Here is an 18,464-nt window from a genome sequence, read left to right as displayed (position 1 = left end):
TGCTCTTTGCTCTTCCCCTTGGGGCCAAAAAACTGGGAGAGGAGAGGATGTGGGAGCAGCGTCAGTTAGGATCGTGGGTGGGAAAGAGCGGTGGGTGTTGGGTTTTTTGGGTGGGTTTGGTGGCAGCAGAGCATCTGGGTGTACCCAGCCGTCTGTCGGACGGGAGAGCCCCGGGCACGGTTGTGCTGACCTGTGGCTTTGCTGCAGCTTAACACACTTAATTGCAAGATGAGTTGGTAGGAGCAAAGGGCTGTGAGCCAGACAGAGACATATTGATCAAGAGCGCAGAAGGTCACTGAGCCAAATTTTAAGCCTTTCTACCTCTTCTGTGCTGCAGAAGAGCAATGAAGTTGGATGCCTTGAGGTCTGCTTGCAGGAAAAGTGGCTGTAACGGCTGAGCCAGGGCTCCAGCCTGCACGCAAAGGGAGGAAAAGCCTGATTTACTTTCATTGCTCAGCTTGCGGCTTGCTTGAGAGAGGCAGCGCGCGGTAAGAAATGCAAATAAAAAGAGGATATTCAGGCCTCGGGAAGAGGGGAGAGAGCAAAGCACCCCAGAAGAGCTGGCAAAGCCTGAAACGATCTTTAAAGAGCAATACTGTGGAAGGGGGGAAAAGCTAGTGCTTGTGCTGATGCCAGAGCAGGTGGGAGGCAGCGCGCTTCGTGGAGGGGCTGTCGCCTGGCTCTGGTTTAATTTTTCATGAACCGTGGATCTGTGCTTCACCAAGCACGCGGGTGCCGCTGTGCCCATTCCCACCGCTCCTGCCAGGCTGTGCCGGAGTTACACACTGCATGCAGTTATACCCCGAACAAAGGAGACACCAAAAACGGTCCATGGGAGAGAGGAGGTTATGTGAGGACAGAGCAGCTAGAAACGCCGGAAAATCAAGTTAGCCAGCCATTCTGTGACCTACTTTCCTTTTGGCGATAGCTGTGGCTTTGCAGGGGTGAATGGTTTCTAATTTTAGCTTATGGTTCATTAGGGAAGTCTATATATTTTTCTCACCGGTGCACTGGGTATAGATGAGGGGTTGGAATGCAGGTTGGTGCTGGCCTATATCAGATCTTCTCAGAATTCAGGTTTTCTGATGTTAAACGCCTATCACGCTGGTTTTCCCTCTTGTGACCTATTTAATGCGTACGATTTGAAAAGTTCCTTGGCGTCGGAGAGGATAATTGTGGAAAATGTGACCTGTAATCCCCTCTTGCTACACTCTGCTGGACAAGTAATTGATTTCCAAAAAAAAAAAAAAGTTGACTGTACAGATTCTGCTGGGGAAGAGCGGAGAGAAGCTGCTCTTGACTGCGGTGAAATCCTGTATTGTGAGGCTGTACTGGGGAAGAGGTCGCGTCAGGACACGGCGTGTCTTTGCCCTCCACCGCTGTGCCAGAGAGGGGACGCCGCGTGCTGCAACCCACCGCAACGTGGCGAGGGCTGGGACGAGTCCCCCCCGCGTTGCCCCTGCACACTGCGGGTGCCGACGGCTTGTGGCCGCGCGAGCCCATCCCTGCTCCGCTGTCAGCCCTCTGAAAAACTGGGTTTGATGCAGTGCAGGCAGTGGAAGCAGGCAGCAGCGTCTGTCTCGCTCTTGGGATTGAGTTGGTGGAAATCAATAAGATTAAATTTTAATTCGTTTTCTGTCTCGGTGCTTGTTCCTTCAAAAGGGCACAGCTATCTATCTATAAATTCAGCATTATGCTGTAAAATTGGAATTCAAAGGATTGTTTTGAACTTTTTCCACCCCCTGCTGCCGTTGTGTCTGTGCGGAGCGTGTTCCCAGCTATCCATTTACCCTCCTCAAATACCTTCATAAAGCCTTAATGCCCCATCCATAAATAAGAGAATAAATAAATGAACACTTTTAGCATTGCAAAGTATAATCTAGCCGTTAACTACGCAAAGGCACTGAGTGTGACTCAGATCCCACGGGGGTTTTATGTCTGTATAACTCTGATTTTCTATGAACTCCTGATTTACATTAGAAAGGGAAGAATCAGGCCTGCATCGTCAGCACGGAGCGGGTGCAGTAAATAAAACCTTATCAGTGAAACGGCTTTCGAGCATTAAATCTGCAGGGTTTTTTTCAAATTCTAGTTTATGTGGTAGTTGGGGTGGGGGCATTTCATATTTGGCTGCCAAAAGGGCCTTGTTCATTTTGCTTTTGTTTTTAATAACACTTATTTTGGGGTTGCCTCATCTTGGCTCAGTGATGCAAGATGGGCTTTCAGATAGTCTGGAGGAAAACTGGAAAGGTCAGAGGTTAGATGCTATTAACGCTTCTGCATGATAGCAAGATTTCCAAAAAGATAAATTGAAATATTTAGCCTGGAGTCATTGAGAATCTTTTCATTTTTTCTCAGATTTTAAGGAAATTCTTTTGGTTGTTTTTTTTTTTTTTAATGGTCCTGATGTCTGTTTTTAATGTCTGCTTCAGGATCTGGAGTTCCCAGTTAGGTGCATTGACTTAGAAGCTTTGTCCATGATTAACCCAGACCAGATAATGCCGTGTCCTGCGTTTTCAGGTCCTGGAAGTAAGGACGAGAAGTGCAGAGAACCCAAATCTGTTGGAGGGAGGAGCGTAGACCCTGTGGCACGGCTCCGGCTCCTTGGCTCGAGTGACCGGAACTTTCCCATAACTGCTCCACCGCAGAAACTTTGATTTCTAAAAACCTGCTGTACAATGCCAACGTTCTCAGCAGTTTTGCAGTGGCGAACGTTCAACAACGGTTTGCAATGGCAAAGCCTCGTTAGCACCTTCTTTGAAATTAATATGCCTTTAATTGGCACCGTAACCTTGCAGATGACAGGGCGTGATGCTAGGTCTGTGTGTGAGTGGAAACCCAGCTACGGCGGGGGGTTCACCCCTTGGCTGTGGATCGTGTACGAGCGAGCCGACCACAGAAACTGGCTGGCAATGACAAGCCAAAGCCAGAGACTGGCGAGCAACTGAAATGAGTCGGCTTGTCACGCTCCGCACAGGATAGGCGGGGACTGGTATTAACACACAGCTCCAATGTGACCCATTTCCTCAGTTTTCTTACTATTTGTGATTAGTCATTCGTGAGCGCTGCTGCATGCATCTGCTGACCCGAGCCTCGGGAATGGGGCTCCATCGCCGCTGGTGCGGTGAGGAGATGGCTCCAGCCAAACACGGGGAGATGGGGAAGCGGGGAGTGTGCAGGGCACCCGCATCCCATGGGCACCCCTGGAGAGCATCAGCCCCTGGGCTTGGTGAGAGGAGCCTGGCGCATACCAGCAAGGCTGACCGACGTCCCCTGATGCTCAGGGACTTTCGGGTTCAAGGAGAGCCTAGGGGAGGGCACACATCCTCAAGCTCCCGCGGTTGGGTTGGGAGCACCGGTGGTGGCCATCCCTGCTGGCTGCAGGAGCTGGGGAGGGAAGAGCGTTGCTTTCCCTTCCCACGGCGCCGGGGCTCATCCCACCTGCTTTGTCGGGAGGGCAGCAAATTGCTGGGGTGGTTGGCTCTCGGAGAGAGGATGCTGAGATTTAAAGGGGAAAAAATTAGTACCCGTGGTCATAGGAATGAAAACCCTTCCCCATGAAACCGGCACTGCCAGGTTGTGGTTTGGTCGCGGCAGATCTTGGCACAGAGGTAGGGCCTTTAAATCCCCCGAGACTAGACACTATTTCTTTTCTGCTTCATGTAGGAAGGTGTCTCGCCTGAGGGTTTCCATGATTTCTGCTGACTTCAGCCACACTCCTCCCGAATTTTGTTTTAAACAAAGCCCAACTCCAGCCTGCTTCTTTGCCATGCCACTCCTGCAGCTCTGCCTGCCCCTGGGAGGTCATGCTGCTGGGACAGGATTTTTTCCCAGCGTCTCCCTGTGCGCAGCTTTCCTGCCTCTCGAAGGGCTTTGCCTCCGTGCAGGACATGCCTGGTCCCAAATAGAAACCCTTCCATTCCCCAGCGCTGCTGCCTACGGGCTGCTATAAATAACCCCGGGAGCACGGTTCAGCTGCAGCAGCTTTGCACTGCATGGAGCGATGGCTGGAGTCAGTCCAAGAAAATGCCGCCTCCTAATTTCAGATCCGCTTTCTCAAAATAACTCTTGTGTTTCCTTCTCTTCCATTTTTAAACTTTGCTTTAAGAAGAGCCCACGCGAAACCCCAGACTCTCCCTCCTCTGGTTTTGGATGCTCAGCTGCCTCGTGGGGTCAGCTCATCATCCCCGCGGGAGCTCACATGGCCGGGAAGTTGCTCGCCTGCCCGTTTCCCCCTCCCAAGCCTATTTTAAGTTTCTTCAAAGGAAAAACAAGGGGCTGGAGTTTGCTTTGGAAGCCAAATGCTTTTTAGGCAAGAGTGGAGATTTTCATAGTCTGAAGGGAGGTTTTTATTGTTGACGAAGATATCTTTAGCTCCAGGCCTGTTGGAGGAGCATGAGATGGGGTAAGAGCGTGACCTCCCCAGCCGCGGTCTGCCAGCCCGTGCCCCTGCCCGTGGGGAGATGGGGAGGGAGGTTTCTTGGGGGCGGATGCTGCTGCTTGCCATATCTGCGGGTCCCCTTTTGCATCCGTGGGCCCCGCAGTGACACAGATCAGTGTTTGCGGTTCAGCCACACTTCTTGATACACCTTGGTACCTCCGAAATGCACATGGAGGATTAGTATGTGATGGGCATCATCTATCCATCTGAGTCACGCTTAAACGTGCTCCAGAGGAGGTGCCTCCACCCTTGGAAGTGCCCACAGTTCGCTTGTGCCCATGCCGGTGCGAAACCCAGAGCTGCTCTACCAGAGCAAAGCGACTCTGATGTAAATGGGAGCAAAATTCAGCCTCGGCGCTTCAGTCCCGCTGCGCATGCCACTGCTCCCAGTGCTGTAGCAATATTTCAGGACTCTGTACCGAATCGGGAAAAGGGGTCATTAGCTGCTTGCTGTGGAGCTGCAGAGGGACTACAAAATCAGTGGGGATCTTCATGTGTCGCACCAGAAGTAATGGCTGGATTTGCTTCCTGATGCATTCCTTTCTGTTAAATAACAGGGATTGCAGGCACGGATGGGGTTATTCAGCAGATGTAGGATGAACCCTCTGGTTTCTTTCTGCAGGGTCAATCACTAAGTGTAATCCTAATGAAATCAATATTGGAACTGAGTCCTAGGTGGTTGTGGCTTTGGAAAGGAAAGGATTTAACAGGGCTGCCAGTGGTCTTCAGCAAAGGTCCTGTGGCTGCAGGGGGAGCTGGGGGCTGCCCTGGCACGTGAACAGTTTGAGGATTGCCCAGGCTTCTGGCTAGCTGGGTCCCCAGGTGTAGAGCATGTCTCCCTGTGTCCCTCTGTCCTTCAGGACAAGCCCCAGCATGGTGGGAACCTTCTGCTGGGCGTAATATGTCCTTCCCAATTCTGCTGCCAGCTCTCACCTCGGTCTGCGTGGCCTTTCAGACAGCTCATTACGGTTCTGCTATGATCTGATAAATGCAGCAAGGAGCATCAGCAATTACAGAGGGTGTCAAGTGTTAATTGGGCACCTTTCAAGATAGAGGCATTTCTTTGTGTACGTACAAAGATATGACGTGCTTGGAATAGCTTCCCCTCCTGATCTTTCGTTCTGGAGATGTGTACGTTACAGTCGGTTAATGCAAGACAAATTATGTCATTCTTCTTGATTCGCCACATGTTCTGCCTATGGTGATTTGCCTCTGGGTTGTCTCATTAAGTTGTCTAAACATGGCAAATGCAGCAGCTGAACACGGCTTTTTCTTGAAGTTAATCGCATTGTACACATGGGCCTCCACCATCATCGGTTCCTAGCTGTGCCATCCGCTGCTGCCAGGGCATCTTCTACCAGCACTGGTGCCCAGGAGAACGGGCCTCTGGTGGGACAGGCTGCCTCAAGCTGGGGCTGCAGTCTTCTACCCACAATTACGCTGCTTGCAATTAATCAGAGTGCTGATTTTTGTCCCCAGTATGCATCAGAAAACATTCGGGTAAGCTGCTGCTTCCCGTTTGCCAGCGAGTGGTGGTGGACAGGAGGGCGGTTGGCCAAATCACCAACCAGTGTCTTTTGTAGCAGTTTTAATGACCCCACCTGAAAATCTTCCCCCCTGGTTTTAATTGTTTGAAGTTTCCACATGCCACGGTGCTGATGTTCTCTGAGGTCAGCAGATTTTATAGCTCTCGGAGGCCACAATATTAAGCTCTGGCTGGGAGTTCTCCATCGTGTGATGAATATTTCCAAGGGGCAAGTTCCTGGGCAGACTTGGCTTGTTCCCATTAATGGAGTCAGGTGCGCAGCGGTGGAAACATCTAATGCTTCGAGGGGAGCTGGGCCGGGCTGTGCGGCTCTTGGGTTTCTTGCCCAGGCTGCGTTTGCTGGGGTTTGATTTCCCTGTCATCAGCTGGAACATCCTTGGGGACGGCAGAGCCAGGCATTGCGTTAGCCAGGGCTGTCCCATCATTGTGAAGCCAGCGGGAAATCCCCTTTCCGGGAGGGGATCTCGCTTGGAAGAGGCACGCTCTCTGTAGCAGATGTGGTATTTTATGAGGAGGGTAGATACATGTTTCTTATAGCTTGGGCCACGTGTCATGCTTTGCGAGTGCTGCGCTTTGCAGGTAAGGTCCTGGTGCCAGGGATCACTTTGCTTTCCCTGTGGGTCAGGTGGGGACGGTCCCTTCTTTCCCTTATGTGTCAAAGCACCCTCACATCGGCAGCAGTCTGGTGTGGGAGAAGAGTTGGGAGCAGTTTATTGCAGTGCAGAAAATGTAATTGCTGTGTTGTAAACACGTGGCTCCTTTCCCTGGAGCCTAAGCCAAAAGCTTCGTTCCGGGATGCACTTGCTCTCCAAAGACCCTTCTCCATCACCGGGACAGCCACGCTTTCCCTGTGGTCCCTGCAAGCATCTCGCCGCCCATCCAGCACCAGGCAGAAGCGTGGCGTGCACCGAGCCGCACGCCAGTAATGCAGGAGCAAGCTGCTGGGTGTCTGCCCCGTCTCCAGGGCTGCAGAGAGAGCCGGGCTCTGGGGGCACCTTCCCCGCCTGTGCTCCTCCTAGGATGGAGCAGGGACTCGGGAGAGGCCAGAGGGGCAGAGCAGCTTGCTGGGACGGGCTCCAGCTGCGTTTTGGGCTCTGCCGCAGCATCGCTAGCTGCTCCGCTTCTCTCTGTGTTTGTGTGTGTCCTTGCCTGTGAGGTACACGCAGTGATCGTGACATCTGTGAACCCTGAGGTCTGCTGCGCAGGAGCGCTGTGGATGAACAGGCAGGGATGCATTAATAGTGGGGCTGCTGCGTGTATCGTGTGTACGTGTGGGGACGGTGCCAGAGCAGGCACGCTTCGTGGTTACATCTCTCCTAGCATCCTTGAAGTCGCTTCTAAATTGCAAAGAAGCTTTGTGTCCTCTCGAGTGTGCAGTAAATAGAGGAGCTGGAAACATCTCCCGGTCGCCCTGTTGCGGTGAGGCACCTGGCGTGGGTTTTGCAGCCGGGCCGGGGCTGTTTCGTCGGGGCCCTGAGCTTGGCTGCGAGCAGGGTGACTCATGCAGCTGCTCCCGGGGCCAACTCTGCAAAAGTGCACGCTGGCAGATCAGACTGTGTGTGGGTGTGCAAAGCTCCGGCGAGGAACTTGCACACCTACCGGCTGCATCGGCGCTTCTGAGGACCGGCCGGTGGCAGGGGGGTAGGTGAAGCTCTCGGAAACCCACTGAGGGGGGCAGACGCGGGGGGTAAGCTGGCAGGGTGATGCGCCAGGTTTTGGCGAGACATCCCCTGTGCTGAGACCCTGGGAAACTCATCCTGCTGTGAGCCGGCGGGAAGGTGAGAGGTGCCTGGTGCTAGAGAGCAGTGTGAGCCAGATCCCTGGAGCTGAAATCCCTTCCCTGCCCCCGGCGGGGGTCTTCACCCTGGGGGTTTGTCAAAGCCCCGCTGGCTCTGCCGGGGAGCCCGGAGCCCAGCCCTCCCCAGCTCCCCAACCCTGGGGCTCAGCTCCCATCCTGCAGCTCCAGCGGGGCTCTAGTGCTTATTGGGTTAAAATGTTGAATGTGCTTCAAGAAAGGGTTCCCCCCGCTGTGTTTAAATCCTGGGAAGCTCAGCTCTGCCCACTGCTCCTTCACCCCTATTTTAGGCAGCTGTGGATTTTCTCTTCCCCCTACCCCAAAATAGCTAAAACTACCTTTTTTATTGAACAAACGCCTCTGAAAATCCATCTCCTCATCCCCCTCGCTGCCAGGTATTTGGCTTTATTGGCTCAGCCCCGTGGCTCGTCGGCATTGCAGCGATCTGGATTTATCGGACTGTCAGTAACCCCCACTGAAAAGCCTGGCTGTGTGAGGAAGTGCTGTTTACTGAAAATGTCATCTTTTATTTAGACTCCTGCTGCAACCAACCCATGTCTTTTTTTTCAGGCCTGTTTAATTAGTAACCACTGCACAGCCCCTGACACGTGTTCCTGGGTGGTTTTTTTTCTTCTAATAAGCACTAGGTAGCTTGGCTGGGGGCGGGAGGGGGCAGAGAAGGGCTCCTCTGCGGCAGGGAGGGGAGGGAAGCGAGAGCAAGATGAGGAGCCAAGGGCAGCTCAAATCTAATGATCACATGCTCATGAAGCAATGAATCCTAGAAAGGGCATCTCTGCGTGCGTGCCAGCTCGCCTGCCCTCCTCCTCGCACGGCGGCCGTGCAGAGGTAACGGGTGCGATCCCCCCGCCTGGCACCCAGAAAGGTCAGGGATTCGGGTCGCTTCCCGGGCAGAGCTCGGATGCATTAAAGTCGTGATAACTCGAGTGCCGGAGCCCTTCGTCCGTGAGGCTTTCCTGCAGGTCCAGAGGCTGAGCTGAACCTTTCCACCCACTGTCGGGCAGGGGTGGGATCTGTGACAGCTCTGTGGAGGTTTGGGAAGGGGTTTTAGCACAGGGGGAGAGCTGGAGCAGAGGGCTGCGACTGTAACCGATGGCAGAAATAACTTTTCTTCTCCCTCTCCCCTTTTCTCCCTGCAGAAGAAGGCAGAGGCTGCCCACCGGATCCTGGAAGGACTGGGTCCCCAGGTGGAGCTGGTGAGTGTTACCTCTCACTGCGGGGAGCGGGAGCCGGGCCAGGTTTGGAGTCATCCCTGGGCTGCGAGCGCGGCACCCTGTGTGTGTGTCTAAGCTGTCAGAAGGAAGCGTGCTGCTGGCCGGGACGTCTCGATGGCACAGCACCAAGGCAGGAAGCGAAGTGGCTGAGATGAGTACTGAAACGCAGGCAGACACACACACACAGAGCCCTCTTCAGCGAGCCTTAACCCTTAGGCTCCTTCCTCACATGCTGCAGCGGAGCTGGGTGGCAGGAGGGGCTCCGGCACAGTCTGCCCCTGCTCAGAATGCTGATGGCTTCATCTGCTGATGGCAGCCACAGCACTGGGGCTGTGGGACTGCTGCCTGGCCAGCCAGGATCGTGGTGCTGTGTGGGATGGATGGGTGCTGGGATGGCTCTCCGTCCCACCGCGCTGTAAACAGAGGAGGGTGCTGGAGGGTGCTCTGTAAGCACAGCCCGGTCGCAGCTGCAACAACCTGCAGGTATCGGGACTCGCATGCACCCTATTGCTGTCTCCCTCATGCACAGGGAAGCTGAGAAAAACAACTTATAATAAATTGTCAATTTGGGGCTGCCCCCTCATCCAGCAAAATCCAGCTGGAAGTCAAGCGATTGATTGCTGGAGGGGTGGCTGAAAACAACCCCTGAGGGGCTGAGTCCTGGAGAAGGGTGCTGGGAAAGGGTACATCTGCAGCGATGCTGCTGGGGGGATCGGAGGGGGACATACGTGGTCTGACGGAGCATCTCTTGCTTTGCACTGGCCGCGGGTGCAATGGAGGGAGCCGTTTCTGCCAGGTGGGAGTGGGCAGCTCACAGTCCTTGGCAGCTGTAATTTGGACTTGCCTTGTGGAGGTGGCACTAATCACTATCTTCCCCGGGTGTGTAAGGGAGAGGTCACAAGGGAATTAGTGCTCACTGCTGCGTGTCGAAGCCCGCTTCCTTGTTTGGGGAGGTAGCGCTCATTATTTTTCCTTTGAGTCACCCGGGTCAAACCCTTTGCTCTCTTTCTGCTCTAAAGATTGGCAGTGCCTGGGGTTGGTGCTTCCTCATCTGAAAAATGTTGTTTCCTTTCCTTCCTCCTGCTGGTTTTTTTTTTCTCCTTTTTTTTTTTCCTTTTTTAGTTTGATGCTTTGTCCTTGGGTGCTGACACTGCACAGGGGAGCTGCAGCAGAGTCCAGTGCAAGCCTTTCCTCTGTCGCCCTACCTTAGTCCTTGGAGGGCAGGGGAAACCTTTGCTGAGAAAACCCTGCAAAACCCCGTTTGGGCTCTGCGTGCTTCTTGCAGACTCTCTCATCTGTCTGCCCAGAGAGAGACGCTTCCTATGGCCCAGCCCCCACGCCGTGTCGGGCAAAACAGCACCCGGGACCTGCCAACAGCCTCTGAGAGACAAGATGAATAGTCAGATCTTCTTCTGAGTTGGAAAGGAAGCAGCTCCAGGAAGGAGAGCAGCTTTGCATGCTCTGCCTGATGTGCACGCCTGCTCCACCATGTCGCACACGACGTGCACCAGCCCTGGAGCTGCCGCAACCCAGAGTTCTCTTGCAGAGAGGTTGGGGCAGCCTGGTGCTAATCCTGTGCAAAACCTCTGCAAGGAGCGGTGGTGGCTGTCATCCAGATGCAGGGTCTCGGATCGCTATCGGCTCCGCTCAGGCTGCTGACATCTTGCTTTTAGTTGTTCAGAGGGCTCTGGTTATTGCATTTGCAACAGCGATGGTGACGGATGCGCGTCGGCTCGGTAGCAGGGCAGCTTGCCAGGGGCTGATGGTGTGAGGTGAGAGGTCACGGTGGAAATCGGTTAGTCATGGCTGAGAGAGGCCGGAGGTCACCACAGCGTTGGCAAACGATGGCCGTGAGCAGGGTGAGGTGGTATGAGGTCTTGGGTGCTGCTGGCGGGACGGAGCCAGAGGCTGCGTCTCCCTGGCTTGTGCTGGCGTTAATGGTCGGAGGGGCCGTGGTGGGGCTCTGCCTTCTGTCCTGCTGGCGGCAGGTTGCTCTGGGGGGTTTGTGTTTGGGCAAAGAAAGAAATCTTATCACCTGAGCATGTCGATGGGCTTACTGAGGCTGCCTGTAGCGTTAGCTGGAAGGAGGGGGTTTGAGAGTGATCCGGTATGGCATAAATAGGGATTTACCCAGAAGTTTTGCGTCTGTGTGATGGGCTTCCTGTCAAGTTGGAAGCTGCTGGGAGATGGCCCAGCTCGGGTAGGAAACTCTAAATCCTGACTTCAGTCTTTTAAACAGCTCCCTCTGGGCTTTCAGGCTTACAAGCTCTTCACTGAAACTGGTGTCCTTGGGTTGTACATCTCAAGGAAGCAGCAAGTGTTTGTTGCTGGTTCCCGGCTTCTCGCTGCTTTGACCTTACGAGGTCTGGCCCTGCGCTTTTTATCTTAGAGGTGTCATTCATGTCTGATCCTCTTCAGAGGATCCTCGTTTTTGTGCTCCTGGGTTTTTAAACATGCAGAATTGTCCCTGAATCCCTGTGCCATAAGTGGCACTCCTTGCTGGTGCCTCTCCATCCTGTCTGCTGGGGTTTTGGGTGGCCCTGCACCTCTTCCCTGGCCCCTACATCAGCCTCAGCTAATGCAGAACACACCGGTGTGCTGCGCAGTCGCAGCCGCTGCCCTCCGCTTGGCTGGGGCTTGGCTCCCTGTCCCCACGGTGGAGGTCACCCCTGCCCAGGGATCCCCGGGAAGCAGGGATCCGGTTCAGGTCCCAGGAAGCTGGTGCTCCCCTCTAGCTCAGGAGCAGGTTGTGGCTCAGTAAACCAGGACTCTGCTCATTTCATCCCTGCCATGTAGCAATACCATTTTAAAAATGGCCCCATGTTTTCCCCAGGGAGAAATGTCACTGAGATGTGTAGTCTGAACACTGCAATGGCCAGAAAGCAATTGAGACCTTTCACTCTTTTATTTTTAAAGAGCTTTCAGTAAATCTGAGGTTTCTCCAGTAATAGCTTTGCATTGCAATTATGTTTTTCTTAAATGTCAACCCCCAGAGAAATTCCTTACATGTCCCTTACCCTGGAGAAACACTGTGGATGTTTTGAACATGTCACCTTACCCATCTGACCTGTCAGCTTTACTTCTGCTTACTCATTGAGAAAGTTGTAATTCTGTGCAGGTTGCGGATGGCTTTGAGGGAAGATGCTGTTTCTCAGTCCCTGCCCTGTTGAAAATAAAGTTTCTTTAACTATTTAGTCTATGAGGATATATTCTCTATGGGGTAGGTAGAACTTGTCTCCTGGGCTTGCTCCACTGCGTGGGCTGAGGTGCAGTGCCGAGGCTGTTGTGCAGACAGAAATCTCTTTGAGATGCTGGTGTCATGTGGATGTTGGGTTTGGGTCCCAGAGTTTCTTATTTCTGAGTGTCTGGGCATTTCTTTTAGTGATGCGTTCCAGTGCTTGTCTGTTAACACTTAGTTTTGCTAACCAAGAATTTAAGTGGCTGTTTATATCATGGATAAGTAGTAGTGGAAAAGAATCAGCAGCCTTTGGTGAGCTGAGTGGCATCAGGCCATCCGTGATGTCCACGTGCACATGAGCATCTTCTAACCCAGGCGCAAACCAAAACATTTACTCCACCGCCTTCTCCCAGGAGGAAGGTCTCTGTAACTCACCACATGCCAGCTTCTTTGCTTTGATTTTTATGAGCACAGAGGGAAGAGAGGCACTTTTATTTATCAATATTTCCAGTTCCCGCAGTCCTCTTCCAAGAGGCAGTTGCTGGTCAAGGCAGCCCAGTCAAGCCTTCCCAGGGTGACTGTGGACGTGATGCTCCAGAGCCACGGCTTGATTTCTTCTCTCCGTGGTGCAGACCTGCCTCTCTCAAGCTACGTGATGAGACGGATGTCTGTGTTCCTCTGAGCTTTCCAAGTGTGAGGTGCACAGCCAGCTCTGAGCCTGGAGTCAGACCAGCAGATCTAAGAGGATTCATGATAGAAATACTCCTGGGGAAGGGACACCACTGAGAACACAGAGGATTCATGATAGAAATACTCCTGGGGGAGTATGTCCCAGTACTCCTGGGACACCACTGAGAACATGTCTCCTTCTGGGGTACCTGCTTGTCCCTCTCGTCTGCCCTGGCTCTGCCAGCACGAGGTGGCTGGGTGTCTCCTTGCAGGTGTCTCCTGGCAGACTTGCAGCCCGCCGTCCCCCTGCAGGGTAGCAGATGCCCGAATGCTGCTGGCAGCCCCGCAGCCCTCCTGGGATATGGTGGTTCATCTCGCCATGTCTGTCTGCCTGGGCTCCTCTGCGTGCCTCTTCCACGTGGGGATTACGTGTGCTTTCCCAGTGAAGAGGGACATGTCCAAGGGCAGCCAGAAGAAAAAAGCTGATGACCTGCTGGTGCCAAGATGCACTGGCGATGGGCTGCAGAGAGTAGGGAGAGATACACCCAGTCTCCTTTCTGTGCAGATTGATGTGGCTGTCCCGGTGTGTGGCAGAGGAGAGGTGAGGCAGTATCTGTTTTTTACAGGGCAGTAGGGACAGGCTGGCTGTGTGGAAAAACAAGCTTCTGTGCCAAGCACCTGTGATAGTGATGGGGAGATACCGTGGAGGAGGTGAGAATAACACCACCTTCAAACTGGAGGAGAAAGGGACCCACCTGTGTTTGCAGGTCCCGTCCTCCTAGTGCTGCTCACCTGGTTGAGCAGATGTTCAGCAGATGTTTTGCTCCTTTCTGTGTTTAATCTGAGATGAAATTGAGTGGACCCAGAGTGTAGCCTCAGCCATATGACCACAGCAGGAAGGTGAGCTGGTTCGTATGTAGCCATGGCCAGGATGCTGCCTTCAGCCAACACCCAGCCATCACGGATCCCCCTGCCTGTGTTTGACTACAGATGTTAGATCGCTCACAGCTGGTTCGGTGAAAGTTTGTGGATGAACTGCTTGAAAACTTGGGTGATGTTTCTGTGGTTGGACAGGAGCTACGCTCATTAGGCGCCCAGTTGCTGATGATGGTTGGGCCATGGCAAGCTTTTGATTAGCACAGTCTTGGGCATGTTCACACCAGCTTAGCCGGTAACCAGAAAAGCATTGAAAGGCTTGATCCTGAGCACCCTGTCAGCCTGCTTACGTGGACACAACTGGTGGCAGCTCCTGGAGCACGGCCTGAGCTGTTAATCACAACAGGTGGGATCGAATGTGGTCTCTGTGGCATCTCTCCCTTCCAGAGGTGGGACCCTATATCGTGGCAGGTTCCCCGAGGTTACATCACCCTGCAGATGGGAAGGGAGAGGTAGCAGGGGCAGTGACCGGCTGAAGGTGGCCAGGCATGGATCCAGCTCTCCTGACTCCCCGTGGAGGGCCCTGGCATGTCCCCACTGAGGGTGCGGTGGGCAGAGCAGCTCCATGATGGGTGCTCACATCTGGTGCTGGAGACAGCCACGGTCACTGGGCTCTCCAAAGGGCAACCCTGGACAAAACACTTGTCCTACCCAAGCCCAGCGCCCCTCCTGAGGGACAGACAAGAGCATCGCTCTACGCATGGGTGCTGACGGACTGCGGCGACATGCTTGGGGACCAACCCGCCCCCGGTGTTGCTGGAAACCACATGGGTGAACACTTGTCCTGCCTGCAGTTGCCTGTGCTTGGCTCCCTGGGAGAGCTCAGGCAGGCTTTTGCGGCGTAGACATAACAATTTGCAGTGCACAGACTGTCTCTTCCCGCTCCCCAAGCCCCCCTTTCCCCTCGCCTCCCCCGTGTCATATGTTCCAAAACGCACTGCGTTTTTCAATCAGTGAATAACAACCACGTATTCCGCCGTGCCGTGTTTATGTGGATTACATCGCAAATTGCTTGTTCTGAGCCAGCTCGCTTGAGCACTGCCTGCCCTCCCACGGGCTGAGCCGGGATGCACCGTGACTCGAGCGGCGCCGCCAGGAGCCAGCACCCTCCAGTATGGCTGAGGAGCGGGGCTGGGGGCGACGGGCGGGCTGCGGGGGGTGCAGGGACGGGCGCCTGGGCTGGCACAGCTCGGGGAGACGGGAACCTGTGCCGAGGCGGCGGCGCTTCTGACGGGTTTAAGTTTCTAAATGTCAGACCGTACCATTTATGCCTTCATTTTTCTTATTTATTTCAGCCATTATACAACCAGCCTTCAGACACCAGGCAATACCATGAAAACATTAAAATGTAAGTACGTGGCAATAAAGGCTATTTTAAATGTCAGGTTAGGCATTAGGCTGGAGCGGGAGGGATGCTAGCTCGCTCCCAGACCCCAATTAAAGCTGCCGAGGAATCGCGAGCATCCTTATAGAGCTGGTGTTTCGCTGCTCCGGGTGCCTGAAGCACAAACCAGCTCTAGGAGCAGCTCCAGGAGCCCAGCAGTTGGGAGCTGTAGCTTCAGACGGATGCTGAAGGTGCTGTTTAATTTTCTCAGGGGGGGTGGATGTGGGTCCTGGCCCGGTCTTTTGGTGTTTTCCCAGAGAGCACGCACTTTGGGTGCTTTCTTCTGTGTTTCACGCATACTGAAGTACGAAATCAGCTGCCAGTGCGTGTGTGTCTGTGTTTGCATGTGGGAAAGATGAGGTAAAATGAAAAAGTTGCAATTACAATTAGATTTTCATGAAGCACCTCTTGAATTTCTAATAACAAGTGGTTATTTCAAAGATACTTACTGAGACTTAGCAATCATCTAATTTGACTTATCACCTCAATACACGATTTAATCATCAACCTGCATTTAATAACCACAGTGACTTCCTGAACATAGAAGAAATACAACAGATAATGAGAATAGCGATAATTGTGATTATTGTTGGAAATGTAAATAGTCAAACCAGATCTGAAACTTTTATCTGCCTTGAATGAACCGGTGATTGCTCTGAGCTGCCTGCAGCGTGTCTATTTTGGTATGGGCTCGGTCAGCTGGCGATAATCATCTTTAATAATCTATTAACAAAAGTTAATAATCTTTTGCTTTTCAGCAGTATGTTAATTGATGCCAGGGGGATTATAGGGAAAGTTAATGTGCCTCTGCTGTTCTGCTCTGCTGCAGGGGAGCATGGTAGGCGCTGGTGGTGTTTAGGTGCTGTCTGTCCCCAAGGGCTGCGGGGAGGAGGAGGGTTTGGTGACGTGACCCTGCTGCTCGCTGCCCGGCCCCGCTCGGTTCCTGCTCCACCCAAGGCTTCCTGTGTCATCCAGGCAATGCACTCGCTGTAAAACATTCAAACCCCAGAGTCACCCCGAGCCCTTCGGCTCCCACAGGGCTCAGCGGGTCCCCGAGCAGCCTCGCTGCCAGCGCTGGGCACTGCCACCCTAAATGCGAGGGTTGTGTTCAGGTACTCGGTGTTGGCCTGGGTGCTGGGAATAAACCCAGGGTGCTGCTGTGTCATGCACCCCTGAGGCAGGGGAGCATCGTCTCCTGGTGGTGGGTGGGGAGGGTGGAGAAGGCTTCTGCGGGGAGGGAAAGCAGACGGAGAAGTCAGTGGGAAACGATTGCTTTTCCTGCAGCTGACAAATCCCAACAGCTTTTTGCTTCCAGACGTTTCCTTTGCACCTTGCGTTGGCAGTGCATTTACCCCTGGTCGTTTGAGCTTGGCAGATATTGCCGCCAGTCTTGGGCAAGCACCCCCCAGGATTTTGACACTCGTGTGCTTTGGCCTGGGTCTCCCATCATTTCCTCTGGCCGTTGTCTTCGGTGGATACGCTGCCTGTGAAGGCAGCTCTGAGGGGCGCAGAGGATGCAGACGTGTGCCCTCCATCCTGGCCACCTCCCCCAGCCCTCACCGCTCAGGTGTGCTTTTCTAGCTGCAAAGATGTAAAAAAAGCAAACAAAACCCGAGCCACCTCCTCCAGTTCACTGATTCAACGCAGGACTAATGAAGTAGGTGGCGATTTTACTCTTGGGAGAGGTGATGATGCCTGGCAGAGGGTCTGTGCTCCCTGCCGGGCTTGCAGGCCCCTGCTTTTGGAAGTCTGTTTTGCTGTCAGTTCAGGGGGTTGACGGCTGATAAACCACCTTGTACGGAATCAAGTGCTGGTCCAAGGATGTGCTCTCTGTGTTGCTGGTTGTGACTCACCCCTGGCACTGATGGCATGTGTCAGTCACCATCTCTCGGGGTCCCCTGACCCCCCTCTTCTCTTGAAGGGCTCCATGGCCATCACAAGCCGGGCACTGAAGGTGGCAATTTCAAGCTGATAGCTAGTTTTGTCCTTGAAAGAACAAGTTAAAAGCAGATCCAGATACTTCACGGACTCTCCATTCCCCTGCCAATATTTGTGGGTTTGTGATCACATTTTCCTGTGATTTAAACGATTTCCTGTCTTTGGTTGCTGTGTGAAAGACGGGTGCAAACAAGAGGGAACTGACTGCGCAGGTCAGGAGTGAAACCAGTAATGAGACTTGAAGCCCCGTCAAACCAGCTTCCCGTGCCGTCAGAGCTTGTGCTCCTCTCCATCCCTTCCTTTGTAGGCATCTGTAGGGTTATCCCAACCCTCTCGTGTGGCTATAGTGGTGGCGGTGATAGACCGCCAGGAGAGGTTGGAGCAGGCAGGCTTGGGGTTAATGTTCACTGTGATTAATGCTGCAAAAATATGGGAAGGAAACCACACGTTTTAATGAAAAGCCTCCGTCTCCTCCTTCCAGAAACCTCGCAATTAGCTGCCTTCAGCTGGTTATTGATGCCAGCCGAGCGCATTCACAGATCTAGGTCAGCAAAAGGCCCTTGAACGATCTGGGCTCCAGATGTTTGCTGCTTTTGACCATGGGCCTGTCTCAGAGGTCCTGGGGTCTGAACTGCACTTTGCTACTTGTTGATGGACGGGCAGAGAAATCGGCGTGTCCTGTTTTCCCATCTCTTGTGTCCCTGCTGCACATTAAAGGACATTTGGATGCTCGGGAGGCAGATAGAAAATCAAAATTTCAGTGATTTCTTCCAAACAAATAATTCAGGGTCCTTTGACCAAGATGAAAGGGTATTAAACTTCTCTGTTTTGACCAAGTTATGCTTGGGTGTTCAAATCCTACCTACAACTTCTCCGTGGGCTGCGTTTGAAGATATTTTTTGTTCTTTCCTTGTTCTTAATATGTTTGTGCCTTTCTGCTCTGGAAGAGCAGCTTCTGCTCCGTAGTCTGGAGGTGGCTGTTTCGGTAGGAGATGGAGTAAATCCTCGGGGTGCTGGGAGACATCAGCCAGATGCATTAGAGCGCCAGAAGGACAACTGCCAGGACACCACAGGTTATATTTTGCCAAGGTGTAATTGGATGCAGATCCTTCCGAACAACTTCACCCTACGCAGATTTAGCCATGATGAAAAAGCCTTTTGGCAGATTGCTGGAAAACCGTCTAGGTTGCGATTCTGTCCACAGAACCTCATTGCATGCTGGCTCTGTTGTGCTAAATAGAAACTGCTCCCACATGAAGCTGGTTTGGAGCCTCATACCTGGGCACAGGAGGATGGCCAGGCTGTTACTATTCACAAATACCTTTTTTCTTTTTCTTAAACATTT

At 53.1% G+C, this 18,464-nt stretch overlaps 1 protein-coding gene across 1 annotated transcript in view; it reads left to right on the top strand.

Moving 5' to 3' along the window:
- The window catches only part of NCOR2 (nuclear receptor corepressor 2), a 222,867-nt gene that overhangs the window by 77,357 nt on the left and 127,046 nt on the right, over positions 1-18,464 (top strand). Inside the window, 2 exon segments of the mRNA XM_019473303.1 lie at positions 8,940-8,996; positions 15,093-15,145. Of these exon segments, the coding sequence (XP_019328848.1) occupies positions 8,940-8,996; positions 15,093-15,145 (110 nt within the window).

Source organism: Aptenodytes forsteri, unplaced genomic scaffold, assembly GCF_000699145.1.
Source record: "Aptenodytes forsteri isolate BGI_AS27 unplaced genomic scaffold, ASM69914v1 Scaffold118, whole genome shotgun sequence".
NCBI classification, from domain to species: Eukaryota; Metazoa; Chordata; class Aves; order Sphenisciformes; family Spheniscidae; genus Aptenodytes; species Aptenodytes forsteri.
This window is presented reverse-complemented; position numbering and strand designations above follow the sequence as displayed.